We start from the raw sequence: 16,607 nt of genomic DNA, 5'->3' as shown, positions 1-16,607 counted from the left end.
TAATTGCGTCACAAATCTCCTAGCAACCACCTCTGGAACCATAATGGAGGTCCATTGGAGAATTGGCTGTGCACAAATGATGACTAAATTTAACTCCTTACACCCTGATCCCCCCCCATCCGTTTCCCCTGGAGCAGCTTCAAAGTTATAAAAAGACTTTTTTCTAAACTTGACAATATCACTCATACACATTTACTCACAACAACGTTTCACTGACGCTGCGTTACGCTTATCCTCTATGTAGTGGCATATTCAAACCAAAGCTGCCATTTTTATGTCTAATGAAAAAAACAAAAAAAAAAACAGGTATGCCATGTGCATTATACTGCATTATATGTAGCACACTTCTGTGTGTCTAATTGTGTTTAGCATGCCATTTGTGGTATCTATTAGGGATGCACCTGAATCTGAATCCATATTCGGCAAGTAACGAGTGATGGCTTTCCGCCGAGTAAATTACCCTTCCGAATATTTTTCTTAAAGTTTTGCTTTAAATAATTTATGCAATTCAGCCTCTTCTACTAAACCAGATGCTTACACCTCATCTTGCACAGTGGATGGAGATAGACCACAAGAATAGGCAATGTGCAATATTATAAATTATTAATAGTTTTAATAAACAGGAATTTCAGTCATTTTATATTTATTTGTGGTTAAAATCCAATGTTTAAATAAATAAATAAATAAATAAATAAATAAATAAACAAACAAACAACTTCTGGTTTAACCCATGCCCACTTTTTTCCCCCAAAAACCAAACCTGAATTATTTTGCCACAAAACGAATACAAATACAAATAGTGGTGCCTCTGCACACCCCTAGTATCTGTGGAAACCCTGTGGATTTGGTGCGGCTTGGCTGTCCAGCTTGTGTTTATAATGATGGACCCACTGCTGGGACCAGTGGGGAGGAATCTGTTAAAACAACTGTAATAGACAAAGAGACACCTGGACAAAAAAAAAAAAAAAAAAGTTGTCTGATAGAGTGGTTTTGGTTGCTGTGACACAGGAAACACTGCCTTGTTTTTCCCCCTGTAGTCACTGTGGTCTGAGAGTGCATTCACACCACATGTGTTTGGAGCAATTCAATCAAAGTCTGTTGAGTTTGTGCTGGACAGGTGAGAATGATGACATTTTAGTTTGGAGGTGCACCAAGTCACCACACTAAGACACCTGTACAGCTTCCAGTCAAACTCCGGTGCTGTTCATTAGGAGTGAGAGTCTAACTGCACCAACTACAGGAAACAACCTCGAAACACAAAGTTGGATGAGGATGTGGTTCGTTGTTCAGCTGTTGCTCCATATGGTTTCATGGTTTTGTGGACACAGATGTTGAGATCTAATCACTACCAGTAACGCCTGTGTGCACAGCTGGGGACAAACCAAGGGCAAACCACAGTCCTGACTGGCACTGGAGGTTTCTTCGTGTGCTCCTACCTGGTATGAAAACCAGATATGGTCAATTAGGGTAAACAGCACAGATCAGTTCAAGTAAAAGAGACCGGAGTCATCTGTTCTGAATCCACTTATGCTCAAATCTCAATATGCTCATGTTAGTCTGTATGAATTATAGACTACAAACGCTCCTTTGAGCCTAAATGAGCCAAATACAGAACTAAAACAAAGTACGTTTTTCAACTGCAGTTTGTATCAAATTGTCATTACTTGGCTAGTTGGTCATTTCAGCACTGTATGGTCGCTTGAGGCAAGACAACAAGAAGGCCTATCTTTACTAAACTGCATATAAATCTAATCAGTTACAAGAGAAAGTAACTTTTGCATTACTTTTAAATGTCTGCTGTAGTCTGCTTTATTAACGCACACTTAACCTACAGCACATTCTTTTAGTGTGTGACAGATTGTCATCACAGCTGATCATTCAACCTCTATAGTAATCCATAAACTTCTCATTGTTCCCCACCTATTTTTGTGTGTGTGTGTGTGTGGGGCTTCTCTTCATTGCCCTAGTGTCAGTCACGCTTGGAGGTGAGTTCAATTTATAAAATTACCAGATGTTACAAGATCCAAACTGGTGCGTAGTTTCAGTGTTTTGCTCTGCGAATTACAGGCGGTTTAAAATGAAACTGATCATTACCGTCAGTGGACTGGAAGCAGGAAGACTGATGGGGACAAACCTCTCTCCTCAGCTCATATGTTCGATCCTCCAACAACACGATCGGGAGGAGACAGCGAATTTCCCTGGTTTCCGGAAGATCTTGGATGATCTCCACGACAATCCGCCCACCTCGGTCACTGCTCTTTCCTCACCAGTTTAAATCATCATCATTTTAAATTTGCTAGAGCTCCACTAAAGTCCCATGCCCGAATAACTGAAGTAACAGGTGTTTTTTTTTTTTTTTTTTTTTTTTTTTTTTTGTTAGAGAGGGAACTGTAACATGATTACAGATTCAACCAAAATGTTCCTGGCAGAAGTAATCTAACTCCCAACACTGCTGTTACCCAGCAGCTGAAGACCTCCAATATGGCCGTCAGAGTGTGTATGACACCACCTGGAAAGCCTCAGTGGCATCAGATTGGGCTCAAAACCAAAACCTGCTCTCTGTGTCGGTCGGTTCATCTGTCCGCGCACTTTCAGCCATTTGGGTGAGGGAGTCCTTACCGAGCCGTTGGGCCTCCAGGCGTCGTCTGCCGTCCCTGCTCCCTCCACCGCGCTGGCACACTTGCGCAGCTAGTCCTGAGACTCCCACAACTAAACTACCAAGCAATGTGTAGATACTTGTTTCATCCAAGATAATTGCTGTTTTCCCAATGCAATGATTACTACTGTCGCAGGGATTTGTGCAATGTGTTTGTGTGTTACTTGCAAATGCGTGTATGCGCTCACTCGTCAAAGATGACAGCACAATATTCTGCAAAAAAAGGTTGATCGGCGTGTAGCAGTTGCCATAGCAACTGTGCCCAGAACACGGCTTTGTCTCTTTTTCATGGGAGGAATTGGTTTCACATAGAAAAAAAAAGAAAAAAAAAAGAAATACCTTGCATTGCCCCCCCTCCTCTCTTCGTTCTTGCCTGTCACTCTGAACAAATACTTGCTCAGTTGCATGCTTTCAGGTCTCATTAAAACAGGTTGGTGTATTTTAGAATTCACTTGTTACACACTGTTTTTCAGCAGACAGTACTTTTCGTCATTTTTTTAAATTTTATTTTATTCCCTGTGAAATAATTCAGAATGTGCCACGCAGCGGGATGTGACATACACTGTGTGTCCTTGTCAGACACTCGTGAGCTATATAATGCGGCACACTGCGCAGCAAACACCCACGCACTTTTTACAGTTCTGCACACTTGCTCCACTGCTCTGCACAGTCTACTTACTGTATATATGTAACACACAGTGATGCCAGACACAAATTCACTGGAACAAATTCAGTTTCTATTATCGACACAATTTCTTATATTGACGCGTGGCCGATGTGGGTTGTCCTGTGTTGGATTCCAGGTTTTGGTCTGTATTTGCGACTATTTACTGTCTGTCACTTATGATGATAGGGGGCAGTGATGATGACAATGAAGACATTTGGTCGAGGCTTTTATCCAAAGCGCCAAAGTATCACGCTTCTCTCCATGGAAATTAATGATCGTGATAATGACGACGATTTTGACTGTGGGTGATAACTCGGTGATGGTGTTGACAATGAGAGTAATTGCTGTGTCTTGAGTGTGGCATTATTTTAATTGTCACGTTCTGCTCTCTTTTCTCATTTAATCACAATAACAGTTCTGCTCCATGGGGGACAGTGAATTTTAGCGCCCAGTCATTTGGAGAGGCAACTCAGTCTAACATCAAATTAGCTGTATCTGGCATTAGATAGGCTTCCCGACTCAGATAGTTTCTTTGTCTTTGCACCCCCCTGCTGCCCTACACACACACACACACACACACACACACACACACACACACACACACACACATACACACACAAAGGCAAACATTTGTCTTTTAACCCACACATAAAAAGACACATAGGCACACAAACAAGTGCAGATGCACCTGCCTGCACACACACACACACACACACACACACACACACACACACATCCGTGTCCTCCATGACAAACCTCTCTTTAACCCACACAAAACTACATACGAACACACACACACACACACACACACACACACACACACACACACACGCACACACACGCAGCCCCCATGTCCTGTTGTGTGTCATGTGACAGGCCACTGGAGGAAGGGAAGGAAAGCCTTGGCTCCTTCTTAATTAGGCAGAGGCCAATCAGAGAAGATGGAGGAGGACACTGCTGTCTGGCGCCTTGGGGTTTCTCAGCACTTGCAAGCTCATCTGTCACTCACACACGCACGCAAACACAAACACAAACACACACAAATGTGCGTGCGCGTGCCCACTGGTGAGCACATCGATGCAGCACACAGTGAGTTGTCCTTGGATTTGACTAATATTTCTGTGACTTTGCTCGCCCTTGTCTGTGTGTACGTGCTGATTCACATGCCTGTGTATGAGTGTGTGCGAGTTTGTGTCTTTTTCCCGAGTTCCCATCGACACGTCGACCAAAACTTCCTTATTCAAAGGTCAGGCTTTTCCGTGGAGGATTGACTAGAGCGCCAGCGACACACATAGATGATAAACAGCCCGGACCACCTCGCTGACAGCCCCAATCATCTGCCAGTCGCCAACAAGGCCGACAAGAAGCAGATGATGTCAGTTCCCCCTCCGTATTGAGTTATCAGGTTGATTGAGTGTAACTGAGCGATGCATCGGAGTGCGGAGAGCAGACGCCCGGCCTCTGGGGAGATAGGAGGAGAGAGGAGGCGGAGGAGGAAGGGAAGGGACGGGAAGGGGGGGGGGGTTCAGGAACCAGGAAATGCTGCAGCTTTGGGGCCATGTGATTAGCAATGTCGTCGGCTGTTGATTACTCGCAGCCGGGTAATCAATTAATAGGGACTGATTGAGCCCTAGTCCAGATGAAATGACCCACTCGTGCTCGACTTTTGTCAGGTTAAGAGTCCAAACATCAGCCTCGGTTGTGTTCAAATCAATACCAATTAGTGGTACAAAAAAAAACATTACATAAGCAGAGCTGACCCCGATTAGATGATTACACGTTGTAGACACGTAAACAGCTGCATGAGCTGTTTCTCATCAAAACAGCCAGCCAACTCCAATATACTTTGTAATTTTCAGTAACAAACTTTTTATCATTTAACACCCAGTCTGAGGATATTTGTTTGATCGGGCATGTAGTTACACAAGCATTTCTTGGAGTCAGAGCTGCTCAGCAGGTAGAAATACATATATTGAGTTTTAGCCGCTGTCTCACAATTCACAATTTATATTTCAAGTTCTTTCCCAGTGTAAAAATCATCTCTCTAACTTGTAGGCCTCTCTTTAGCTACATCTCTTCTTTTGATATGCACAGAGATTTGATAGGAGAAATCACAAATGCATAATGGCTTTTACCCAGATTCAACTCATCAGTGTGCAGTACCTAAAGAAGAGAGTAATGTTCTTTAAATTCACTGTAATCTTATTGTAAGGTGAGCTGATTTTTGTGAGCAAACCCGGGGACATTTTTGGTTCAGTGACAAATGCTTTGCGTCCTTAATAATTCATGAGAGAAATAAAGTAATAACATTGGCTATATTCTGTAAAGATCACTTTGACATAGTTGATGGCCAATGTTATTTTACTGCACTACTACTAACCCTGTCCAGAGAGCCAGTCAGGTTGAGCCTTTCCAGTCAGTCTGAACAGTCTCTCAAGTTGTTTGTGCAGCTCATTTCCACCTTCCGGATGGTATCTAGTTAACCTTTTTAACTTGTCCAAAGTCTGCAGATTACAGATATGTCTTCCACTATAGAAACACGTGGACTTAATTTAACAGAAGCAAGCTTTTAACTTTTGTTTTCACTTGTAACTTTTATTCATATCACCATATCACCATATCTTCATAGCTTATCTCACTGTAACAGATTGCGGTAGCCAACAGGAAAACTTCACACATTGATAACACAGGCTGTTAGAGTGTATTACCTGGCAGGCCAGTGCAAGTCTGCAACCCGACCCCAACCGGAAAAATGCCATGTTCTGGTCAGGCATGGGCCTTATTTATTGATTTGTTAGTTTGTTTTTCACATTAATGCGCTCATATGCTGCAATAGTAAGGCTTAATATATAAATTCCTTCTGCACTAATGTGTCTCTTTGTGTGTTTGTGTCTCTGTGTCTGCATATTTGCACGTAACAGGGTCGGGCTAGCATGCGTGCTTGCAGTTGTGCTCTTATGAAGAATTAAATGTGGGCTCTGATTTCACTCTGGCCTCAAATTAGATGGGGTCTGGTGGGCCGGTTTCGGGTACGGCCTTAAAGTAGATGGGCAAGTTTTTGAAAATTATTTACTTTGACTGCTAAGGTAATGCTGCTTTGGGAGTGTGGAACAATCAATAAGTGAATTAATCTATGAACCTGACCCAGTCACATAGAATAAGGCTACAAGGAGAGCCATTGAGCACTTTACCAAGAACAGATCTGTTCTTAACACTGCATTACCAGCACCTTAACTGTTTTTGTACTTATTGTACATCACCCAGCACCTTAACTGTGTATTTACTATCCATCACCCAGCACCTTAACTGTTTCTGTACTTATTGTACATCACCCAGCACCTTAACTGTGTATTTATTATCCATCACTCAGCACCTTAACTGTTTATTTATTATTTATTATCTGTATATTACAGCCTAAGTTAATATACACTCACACTGTTTTTCAGACTGGAGGGGAAGTGGATTCCTTAAGAGGCTGAATCAAGGCGGTTAGTTCCTTGTCCCAGTCCCGGGCGTTCGGGTTCTGCCACTTGGTTCTTAGTCTCCTGGTTTCATACTAACTCTCCTTATCTATACAATCATGCATATACTTCAGCGCCATCTGTATATTGTCATACTCATTCCATATGTATATTTTCACATCTCGTATCTCCTTTCCTTAGGTTAGCCCTTATTGTATTTTTTGAGTCTTTAGTCTTTATAGTCTCTATTGTATATTTTTAGCCTTTATTCTTTTTTTAGTTAACTTTATTGTATGTTTCTACTGTTGCTGCTGGAACACCAGAATTTCCCTGGTTGGGATCAATAAAGTATATCTATCTATCTATCTATCTATCTATCTATCTATCTATCTATCTATCTATCTATCTATCTATCTATCTATCTATCTAAGAGCCTCGTCCCTCCAGCAGGAGTGAGAACAACTAGATGCAACTTTAGCGTTCAGCGTTCAGCAGTAAATGGCAAGTAACATAAAAAGGTTATGGAGAAAAATCTAGGAGGAAAGAAGGAAAAGGTTTGCTAATCTCGTCTTTATCCCTGAAACACACCTGGAAAAGAAGTCTGGGAGAAAATCTCAACGGCTAGAAAATGGCCTTTGAGTCTTTTGTCATTGGTTCTTCAGTGTAGATTCAATCGCCAAGAGCAGCCATAGTGCTCTCCAGATATCCCCTCAAAAGCAGGCAGAACTCAGACCTTTTCCAATTTACCGCCACTCTTTTGAATGGTCCGATGACGTCTCTGGCAGGTGCTTGGACCCATAATTACCGCTTAAAACTATTCCAACCTGAACGACAGATATCTAAGACGTATGACACTGAATAATACAATAAATCTAATGTAGGAACTAGAGTTGAGTGGCAGGATAGGGTTGTCTTAGCTGAAGGGCTCTCAAGACTGAGCAGCCTGGATGTGGAAGCAGATGGTTAAACACACAACACCTCATCATCGAGGCGCAATCATCATGTGGGAAATTAGGTGAGAAAACACATTCCTCGCATGCGCCTTCTTGACCTGATTGACCTGCGCGCTTCAGCACCCTGGAGAGCGTCTGTGCAGACTGCAGAGGGTGCTGACCCGGCCTCAGGCACAACATATAGTGCAGGAGCATTCAATTTCCCCTGGGTATTTACATGAATATCCCCTGAAATAGCCACAGATTGCTTATGTGCTGTGGTATGGCTGGCTTGATTAAGAACACTAATCTTTGACCAATTTTATGACCATCAGCACATAAACGCAATTACATAGACAGCTGTTTTGTGTTCTGTAGGAAACGTATAATGCACCTGAGAAATCTGACACCTACTATCTGTATATTTCATTTTTCATATTTATTATTTCATCGGTATATCTTACATTTCAGCACTTAAACATCTCATATTCTTAGGTTAGTTTATTGTATATACTTAGCCCTTATTGTCTTTGGTGTATATATTTCGTGTATTTAGTCTCTATTGTATATACTTTGATGCTGCTGTAACGTGTGAATTTCCCAGTTTGGGATCAATAAAGTATACCTATCTATCTATCTATCTATCTATCTACACCACATGAACCCACTTTGAACCCCTAGTTTCAAGCCTTGTGCTCTTACTATTATTTGGTAAGCAAGTGAATTAGCCTGATGCCCCTCCAACATCATAAATGCCATGATTACGAATGAATGTTTGAATGTTTTTAATGAATATTAATATGTCGATTTTGGCGAGAGTTCCTTCTTTGGCATTCACCAGTTTAAAAAACAAAACAAAAACCTGCCGTTCTTTGTGCCTCCTGAGCAGCTCTGCCTCTGTGAAATGTCTCTGGAACTTGAAACTCCAATCTGATGTGAATGTACTGTGAGGAGAGCCTTCCAGAGGCATCTCAAAAACAAAATTTCGGCGCTTCTCGCCTTCACTCCGACGTGAAGAGCTGTGATGCGTGCGAATGTGAAAACTTACAGTGATGCCATTGAATCGTCCAGTGGCTTGTTCTTTTGGGAAATATTGCATGTGATTTCCAGCTGACACCATTTTCGAGTCCTCAAATCTGTTCGTGTTCAAGGCCTCACTGAAAGGCTCCTCGTCTGTCCTTTCATATGGAGATAAACTGAGGCCATACCTCAGTCCGCAGCTCCACGTTCAATGTAAAGGAGTTTAATGCATTGAAGAAAGAAGGAGTCGCATCCTCTCTGCCTCCTTTCCTGGCTTTTTTTCCCCCACTAGCTTTGTCTTTTCAAGTTCCTCTTTCATTTTTCATATCCTCCACCCACACATACAGATATACTCCCCCAGCACACATGCACTGTATGTCATGTGTCACGCTAATTTATTTTCTGCTTGAAAGAAACAGGATGCTTATGAATAAATATGCATTTGAAGGTCCTCAAGGCCTTTTGAAGAGTAGTACACGTAGTTCACTTTTTAATATGTGTGAACTTTTGCTCATGTTGACTCTTAAGACTTTCTTTTTCTCCTCCATTAAAAATATTTGACAGCATTTTGTCTGTTGAAAGTGGCGCATTTGTTGGCTGAGCATTTTTTTCTCATATTTTTCAAAGACTCTTTGCAAAAAAATGATAAAACATTCATTTGTCAGGAGAAGACCAAAGTGGCATCTGGGAAGATGCAAAGTGTGAGAAAGTCTGACAGTGTGTGTGCACACATAGATATCCTGTCTTAGTAAAACTTATCCCGCTGATATTAGACATACACCTCACTACTTAAAAGCAGGGTTAGTTTCAAAAGGAAAATACTGCGAAAATGACAACAGGTGCATAATTGGTTTAGGGTTTTTATGACAGAATGTAGCCAAAGTAGTCCGGTAATATGTTTGATGAATGCAGGAACGAAAATAAAAAGAGCAATAAGGCTAAACACGCTTATGATTCCTGCATAATGCACTTTTCCCAGGCTTACATATGGGTCCGACCTGTGAATTCATTAGGATTTTTCAATGTGGCCCTCTTTGTTATTGAGTTAAAATGCCCGACACCGCATCGTTACAGTGTCTCATCATCACAATGCATATCCAGCATATCCACCCTCCTTCACAGGCGGGGTTGTGTAGGCTGGCCGTCCCCAACCTTGTATTAAGAGGTAGTCTGTAATGTATTGGACTACTCAATCACTGTATGCACTAATGGACCAAGCGAAAGGTTTTTGTTATGAAAACCCTTTGAAGTGAGAGTCCCTCACAATGGAATACTAGTAGCATAGGCTGGCCTTACCATACCGGCTATCTGTGTCTAAACATGGAAACATCTTGTAGCTTTCTGTAACAGGGCTGAAGCGTCTCAGTACTATTTCAAATCCATTTCCACAAACTTAAATTCTAACTTAAGTGAAGAATCATGCTCTCTGAACCTGATTCAAATATAAAAAAATGTTGCTGAATATATTTACATGTATACAATTTTGTGCTTGTGAATCTGTCTATCTTTCTCTCTATCTATCTATCTATTTATCTTGAAATAAGCCAAAAGGGAGCAGCTTCTCATTTCCAGGGATGAGCTGACCAAGAGGCATAACTAACTATATGCGTGCGAGCCAGCAGCTGATTAAGTCTGACACCAAAATGTCAGACGTATTGCTGTGAATCAGTTAATTGTCTGAAATGCCATATGTGTTAAATAAATGTTTAATGAAAGACTTCTTCGGCATTACTCTAACGCAGTGTTACGATTTTTAAAAATGACAGTCCGTCCCTACACCCTTTCATCTACTTATCCATCCTTCCTCTCCTCTTTCTTCTCTTTCTCTCTCTCCTCAGACACTCTCTCAGTGCCTCGCTGGTCCCCACAGATTCCCCGAAGAGATCTGGGAAACTCGATAAAACACAGGTAGGCTGAGAGGGCTGTGTGTGGGTGACGGTGTGTTTGAGTATGCCCCCTGTACACATGCTTGTACATCTGTGACAGAATGCCAGGCCAATTAAACAGGCCCTCTTGCATAACTCATCTCGGTGCTCGCTCTCTCCCCCTCTCTCTCTCCCCGTTTGACTCCAAATGCCAATGATCTAAAAAGTAAAACAATGGCGTATTAGTTGTGGGATCTCAGCAACCTCCGGAACGTGGGTGTTAGCCTGCTGAAAGTCAGCGAGGTGGAAAGGGAAGGGTTGCACACACACGCTCTAATGCCTCATCATACGGAGCCAAGCCAAGCGCAAATGTCATTTATAGAGCCGTTATTTGAAGATTAAGGCTGCTCTTGAGAGAAATGCCATTATTCCATCCGACAATGTCCTTGACGTGCCAATTTGCATATTCCTGTTCGTGCCAATGTGTGCTCTTGATCGCATTTTTGGACTGTTAGTATAAATGCATTTGCATCGTTAGTCTACAATGCGCTACCCTGACTATATGGCCTCAGGGCCTTCCCAGTGCTGAGAACAATTTCTCTGCGCAGAATCCGCTCTTAGCATCACATCGCCTTTCATATCTGACAGTGGAGGCTACTAAAAATCCGCCAGGGGTTGGATTGAATTATGCTGCAGCTCCTTTCAAACGACACGAAGGAGGGACCTAATAAAGAGATTTGGGCTCTGTCAAACTACATTAGTCACCTGCCATTAGTCAGCCAGCACAACTGCTGGCATCCAGGTGTCGCATCCGTAAATATAGCCATTAGACATACGCATTCAAACTGCCCAGTCACTCTATTAGAAGCCCAAAATGGGGAATTGGTTCACATTGCGAAGCACCTTGTGGATTTGCCTGCATTTGAAAAGTGACGGTGTTTGGAGTCTTAAGAGCGCCGCGGGCCTCCAAGCTCCCATCAGTCAACCTGATTGTTGTGTTAGAGTGTTGATGTAAACCCACTGGCCTCTGTCCTGCACTTTAGAGGCACAGAATGAATGTGCAAAATGTACATTCACACAGTGTAATTGAAAGATGAAAATAGGGGCCCAAATAAAATCAGCAGGTGAGGGAGACTGGAGGTAATTTAGAGACACTTTTGCTCAGGTAGCTTCTTGGGCCATTTATTATTCTTGTGCAAAGGTTACTCAGTGAATATGAGGCCTTCTTTAACAAAAGCCAGTTGTCAGAATGAGGCAATATCGCCATAGGCAAAAAGGTCAGAAGCAATGTTCTCTTCACCGTAATCCACAGCTGACAGGCTTGAACACTTAATATGGATGACGTGACAAGCAAAAACCTATGTTTTGTTTCATGTCCTTATCTATCACTATCTTTCTTTCTCTTTCTTTCTTTCTCTCTTTTTTAAATATTTTGCCCACAGGTTTTCCACCAAGTATTGGATGTCCCAGACATGCATAGTGTGTGGAAAGGGAATGTTGTTTGGACTCAAATGTAAAAACTGCAAGTGGGTATTCAGCCTTTTATTCCACTGAATCATGAGTCACTATTGTTTATAGTTAATGATTATGGATAGTAACAGTTAATAGCTAATAATCAGTGTGAGGCTTTCGATTGGGGTCAGTTCTTCTTGGTAGTGTTAATACATATTTTCTGGCATTGCTATTATTTTATGAGCCAGTAAGATTACAAATAGGTTAGCGGAGCAAATTGCTCAGTTTTAATGTTACCGGGTGTGCAGTTTGCAATATAAAGTCATTATTTCACAGCTTTTATTGATTCTTTTCCATTTCAGTTGTGTGTCTATTAATGTGTCAACACAGCTGTGTAAACACAGTAACTCAAGAAAAAAATATGGTAGAAATTTTGTACTTTGCTGCATAAATGTATAAAAACTGATCTACAACTCCTTAATGCTTTAAAATACATGTGTACATAAGTTCATATGTATACTGTACCATCTGTGTGTCGAAATAGATGTATAGCTAATTAGTGCACTAATTAGCTGAATTCACAAACTCATCAGTATGGCTATTTATGTTTAATATATTGTGATGATTTTGGCAAGAAATTGGGTAACTCGCATGCCTCTTGTTGTTTTGTTTCCCTTTTTTTTATTTTTTCTTTGTGTGATATTTTTTATAAATCCATGTGTTTTATCATAGTCACGCCAACATATATTAGAAATGTAAATATAAACCATTTCTTTTTTTGTTTTATTGCTGTGCAAATGAACTAAATCAAACAGAAAAACTGAAACGGCATACAAAATAACCCTTTTTGTTTATGTTTTTGTTCAGGCTGAAGTGCCACAACAAATGCACCAAAGAAGCCCCACCTTGCCATTTATTGATCATTCAGCGAGGCGGTCGAGAATCCCTCAAAGGTATTTTTTGTTACCTTTATTTACCCGGGGAAAGTTGACTCAGTTTATAAACTCTTTCTCATAAACGGTGTGAATTATAATTCTCTCACCCCGCTGGCAGAAAATGTTTGACCTGTTTTGAAAAACTAAGGTTGAATATGAAACTTAATGACTTTTTTAAAATGTTAGGTTAGTCGCTGGTCAAGCCAGGACAGGTCAGGAGGCTATAGACCTGAATCAGTTTTTCCCACCTCATCAAATAGAGAATAAAAAAATGAAGAAGAGTATATGTTTGAACTTGCTACTGGATTATTTAACAGTATGTTGGGCACAAAATCGGTTCTCCAGCCCACTTCTGCTTGGTCCCCGTGACTTTTGACACCTGCTGCAACGAGTCTGTGTCCTAAGAGCGACTAAAGAGCCTACATTTCTCATTTGTGTCCTGATCTGAAAAGGTGTAAGAGCCTCTGGTTTAGGAAGATGTAAAGGTTATCTGCTGATTAATTAAGCTACTCAAGTTTGACGAATGTGACTTTGTCATGCATTGTTCGTGCTAACATAGAGAGAAAAATTCCCATTATCTGCTATCAGAATTGAGATTCTTTCTTTTGTCCTCTCTCTGCCTTTCCCCCCTCCCTTTTGCTTCCAAATAAGATCACCAAGGAACTCAAGGTAAAAAAAAAAAAAAAACTCTAATTAGGCTTCTTTAACTCTGCTTTAGTAAAAGAAAATGACAGTTTCTTCATGACATACTGTAGTTCACTAAAGGAAACTTTTTTCTTTTCTTTTTTTTTTTTTTTTCTTGGAAAGTGTCTCTATGCGATAACAAATGGATGGTGTTCAAGACAGAACAGTTTGTTCATTTCTCACATTAGAAGCCAGGCCTGATAAAGGGCTTCCTCTAATTTGCCTGAAGCTATTAAGCAGGCATCTGCTTTGAGTCCTGTCTCCCATGGTGCTCTATTGTTCTTCTCTCCTTTTTTTTTTTCCCTCGCTCGCAGCTCGTCTGGTACGGACCGAATCAGTGCCATGTGACATCAACAACCCGCTCAGGTACACAGACCTGCACATCAGTCAGACGCTCCCCAAAACCAACAAAATCAACAAGGTAAGAGTAAAAAATAAGCCATGTACCTCAACTCCCATCTGACCTCGCTAAGTGCTCACCCTTCTTGCGTTTGGGGGCTGGAAAATGATAGTGAGTCATCCTCAGCTGCTTTCCCATGAGATCAAGAGACCACACAGAAATATCCACAGCAATTTTGATCTTTGCATACGCTGAATATTTTGCAACCAGCACATCAAACTGGCATTTTAGAGGAGGGAACAGGGTTCATTTACAGAGGCAGTTTTGTGTTTGTAAGATCCCCATCTTGGTGTAAATGCAAGGTGAAGCTGCAGATTTTCGGATGAGCATGTCCAAGTGCCAGTGCTTTCGTGTGTGTGTGTGCATGAATGTGTGAATACCCTGCAACTAGGACCTGTCGAACTGCTCAGCTTTGCTGTGTTAGAGTGGTGAGACATGGCTACTGAGATCAAAGTGGAAATATTCTCAGGGATTTCGATGTTGTAAACGTCGATCTCCTTGAATTTTGCTGTGATATTTCAGCTTCCATACGGCATATCTGAAAGTGCACGTATGGAAAAGCTGAGACTGTGTGTATGTGTGTCATTGCATGTGTGCTCTGTGTTGCGCATGCATGAACGTGTGAATGCATGTCGGCAGATATTTGTGACTTGCAGGGGAAGAAGCTTACATGCACATAATGTCAGCCAAAGAGAACATAAGAAAATAAACACACGTCTCTTCATTTTGCTCCAAGTGCCGTTTTCCCCATCTTTCGCTCTGACTCATCAGGTTATTTTAATTTTATTTTTGCTTCGATATCTGCTGAAATGACCATGCCAACAGCATCCAGGTGTAACGGATGCATGTTGGGGTGGTACTGTATCAGCTGTGGCATGAACACTGTCGACACTGAAGTACAGCCTAGTGGGTCTGAACTCCAATTATGGGTCTGGATCTGTGAGCAGCAGCAGAATGTCTTATTAAAAGCGGTAACTGTCCATTGATGAGGCTGGTTGGAGGAAATTATAAACTTTAGGCCAGTAGATTCAATGTCGGCAGCAGCAGTGAATTTATTACTGACAATCCATCATGTGGCAGCCTCGCTCGGCCTGTGAGCCGTCGCTGCCTGTGGTCCTGATAGCCTTCACTAGTTCACAGTGGTGGCTACTTTTGTAATTTTTTTTGTGTGATTTTATCTGACCACAAGATGGTATCAAGAGCAGCAACAACTTTGTAAACTCTTCCCCCTCCAAAGCTATGCATCATGGCAGTATGGAGACCAGACGAGGCCAGGCTCAAACATAAGGTTCTGGGTCTTCGTCTGTCCAGAGGAAATCATCTCCATCCTTTCTTACAAAGTCATCCACAATCAGAAGTTTTTGAGCTACATAGCTGGTCACCAGAGTTTTATTTACAGTATAACTTATCCTAAGACAACTGTTGTGCTGTAAAAAAAAAAAAAAATCCAAGATGTGTATTTCAAATATATGAAACATTTTGTAAATAAGAGAGCTTCACGGTTGCTGTAAGGTTATTTTTCATTGATGGAGCTAGGCTAATGACTCCTATAGACTTTAAGTCTTTATGCTAAGCTAACTGGAACAGAACCAGTGCACGTACAGAGAAGTCCAGTCATTTTATGAAAAAAACCTAGGACAAATTGCAAGAGAAGCAAACTCAACTGATTTTGTATCCTTAGTATTTAAACAGTGAATTAAAGGTTACTATATATATAGTATCCTTGAATTAAAAGGTTACTTTATAACAGTGAATTAAAAGGTTACTATATATATATAGTAACCTTTAATTCACTGTTTAAATATCTGTTCTGGCATTTATTCTTTATATTCCTTATTAGCGCATATCAAATCAGATAATGTGTGATATGCATGTGTAAACAGAATAATTCAAAGAAATTTACTTTTTTTCTTGTCTTTGTGTGTGTAATCAACTTGTGAATTTTTATAGTGATATCTGAAAGTAAAATTTTGAACCCCTTTCCCCTGTGTATTTAAAAAGGGCGTTTTTTGGTATTATATGGTCATATATAGGTGATTTTCAAAACTTTCCACCAATGGGATTCCTTGGGACTTTTTTTCCCCTCACTCAGGACAAACTGAGGATACAAAATCAGCTGAGTTTGCTTCTCTTGCAATTTGTCCTAGGTTGACCCCAATTTTGGCCTAAAATTACTGGACAAGGGGTCAAAATGGCATCGAACATCTCGTTTCGGTCGAAATAAAATGTGGAAAAAGGGCATTTTGCCGAAAATGTTGGGGTACTGCTTTACCATGCTCTCTTTCTGACTGAAATTGCAGCCTTGTTGCGTTCACTCGCTTCATGGATTCCTCTTTTGTGAACTCTCAGGTATGTGAGGAGGCTTCTTTTAACAGTATAGGCGAAGTAATGGGAGGAGGTTGAGTGCGGCGCAGATTTTGGCCAGTACAAGGGAGACAATGGCTGACAGAAAGCCAATCCCTAATCCCAATTCCAACTTTAACTTCTTTTCCAGACAGAACCACTGACAGAAAGTACTTTAGACAACCTTCGTCT

At 41.2% G+C, this 16,607-nt stretch overlaps 1 protein-coding gene across 1 annotated transcript in view; it reads left to right on the top strand.

The window, feature by feature from the left end:
• Window positions 1-16,607, top strand: part of ksr2 (kinase suppressor of ras 2) — a 137,320-nt gene that overhangs the window by 76,444 nt on the left and 44,269 nt on the right. The window contains exons 7-10 of the mRNA XM_030060858.1: window positions 10,575-10,644; window positions 12,044-12,127; window positions 12,921-12,988; window positions 13,987-14,093. Of these exons, the coding sequence (XP_029916718.1) occupies window positions 10,575-10,644; window positions 12,044-12,127; window positions 12,921-12,988; window positions 13,987-14,093 (329 nt within the window). The remainder of the gene's footprint in view (window positions 1-10,574; window positions 10,645-12,043; window positions 12,128-12,920; window positions 12,989-13,986; window positions 14,094-16,607) is intronic.

Source organism: Myripristis murdjan, chromosome 9 (genome assembly GCF_902150065.1).
Source record: "Myripristis murdjan chromosome 9, fMyrMur1.1, whole genome shotgun sequence".
NCBI classification, from domain to species: domain Eukaryota; kingdom Metazoa; phylum Chordata; class Actinopteri; order Holocentriformes; family Holocentridae; genus Myripristis; species Myripristis murdjan.
Note: the sequence above shows the minus strand (reverse complement) of the source record. Positions and strands in the feature narration are given on the sequence as shown.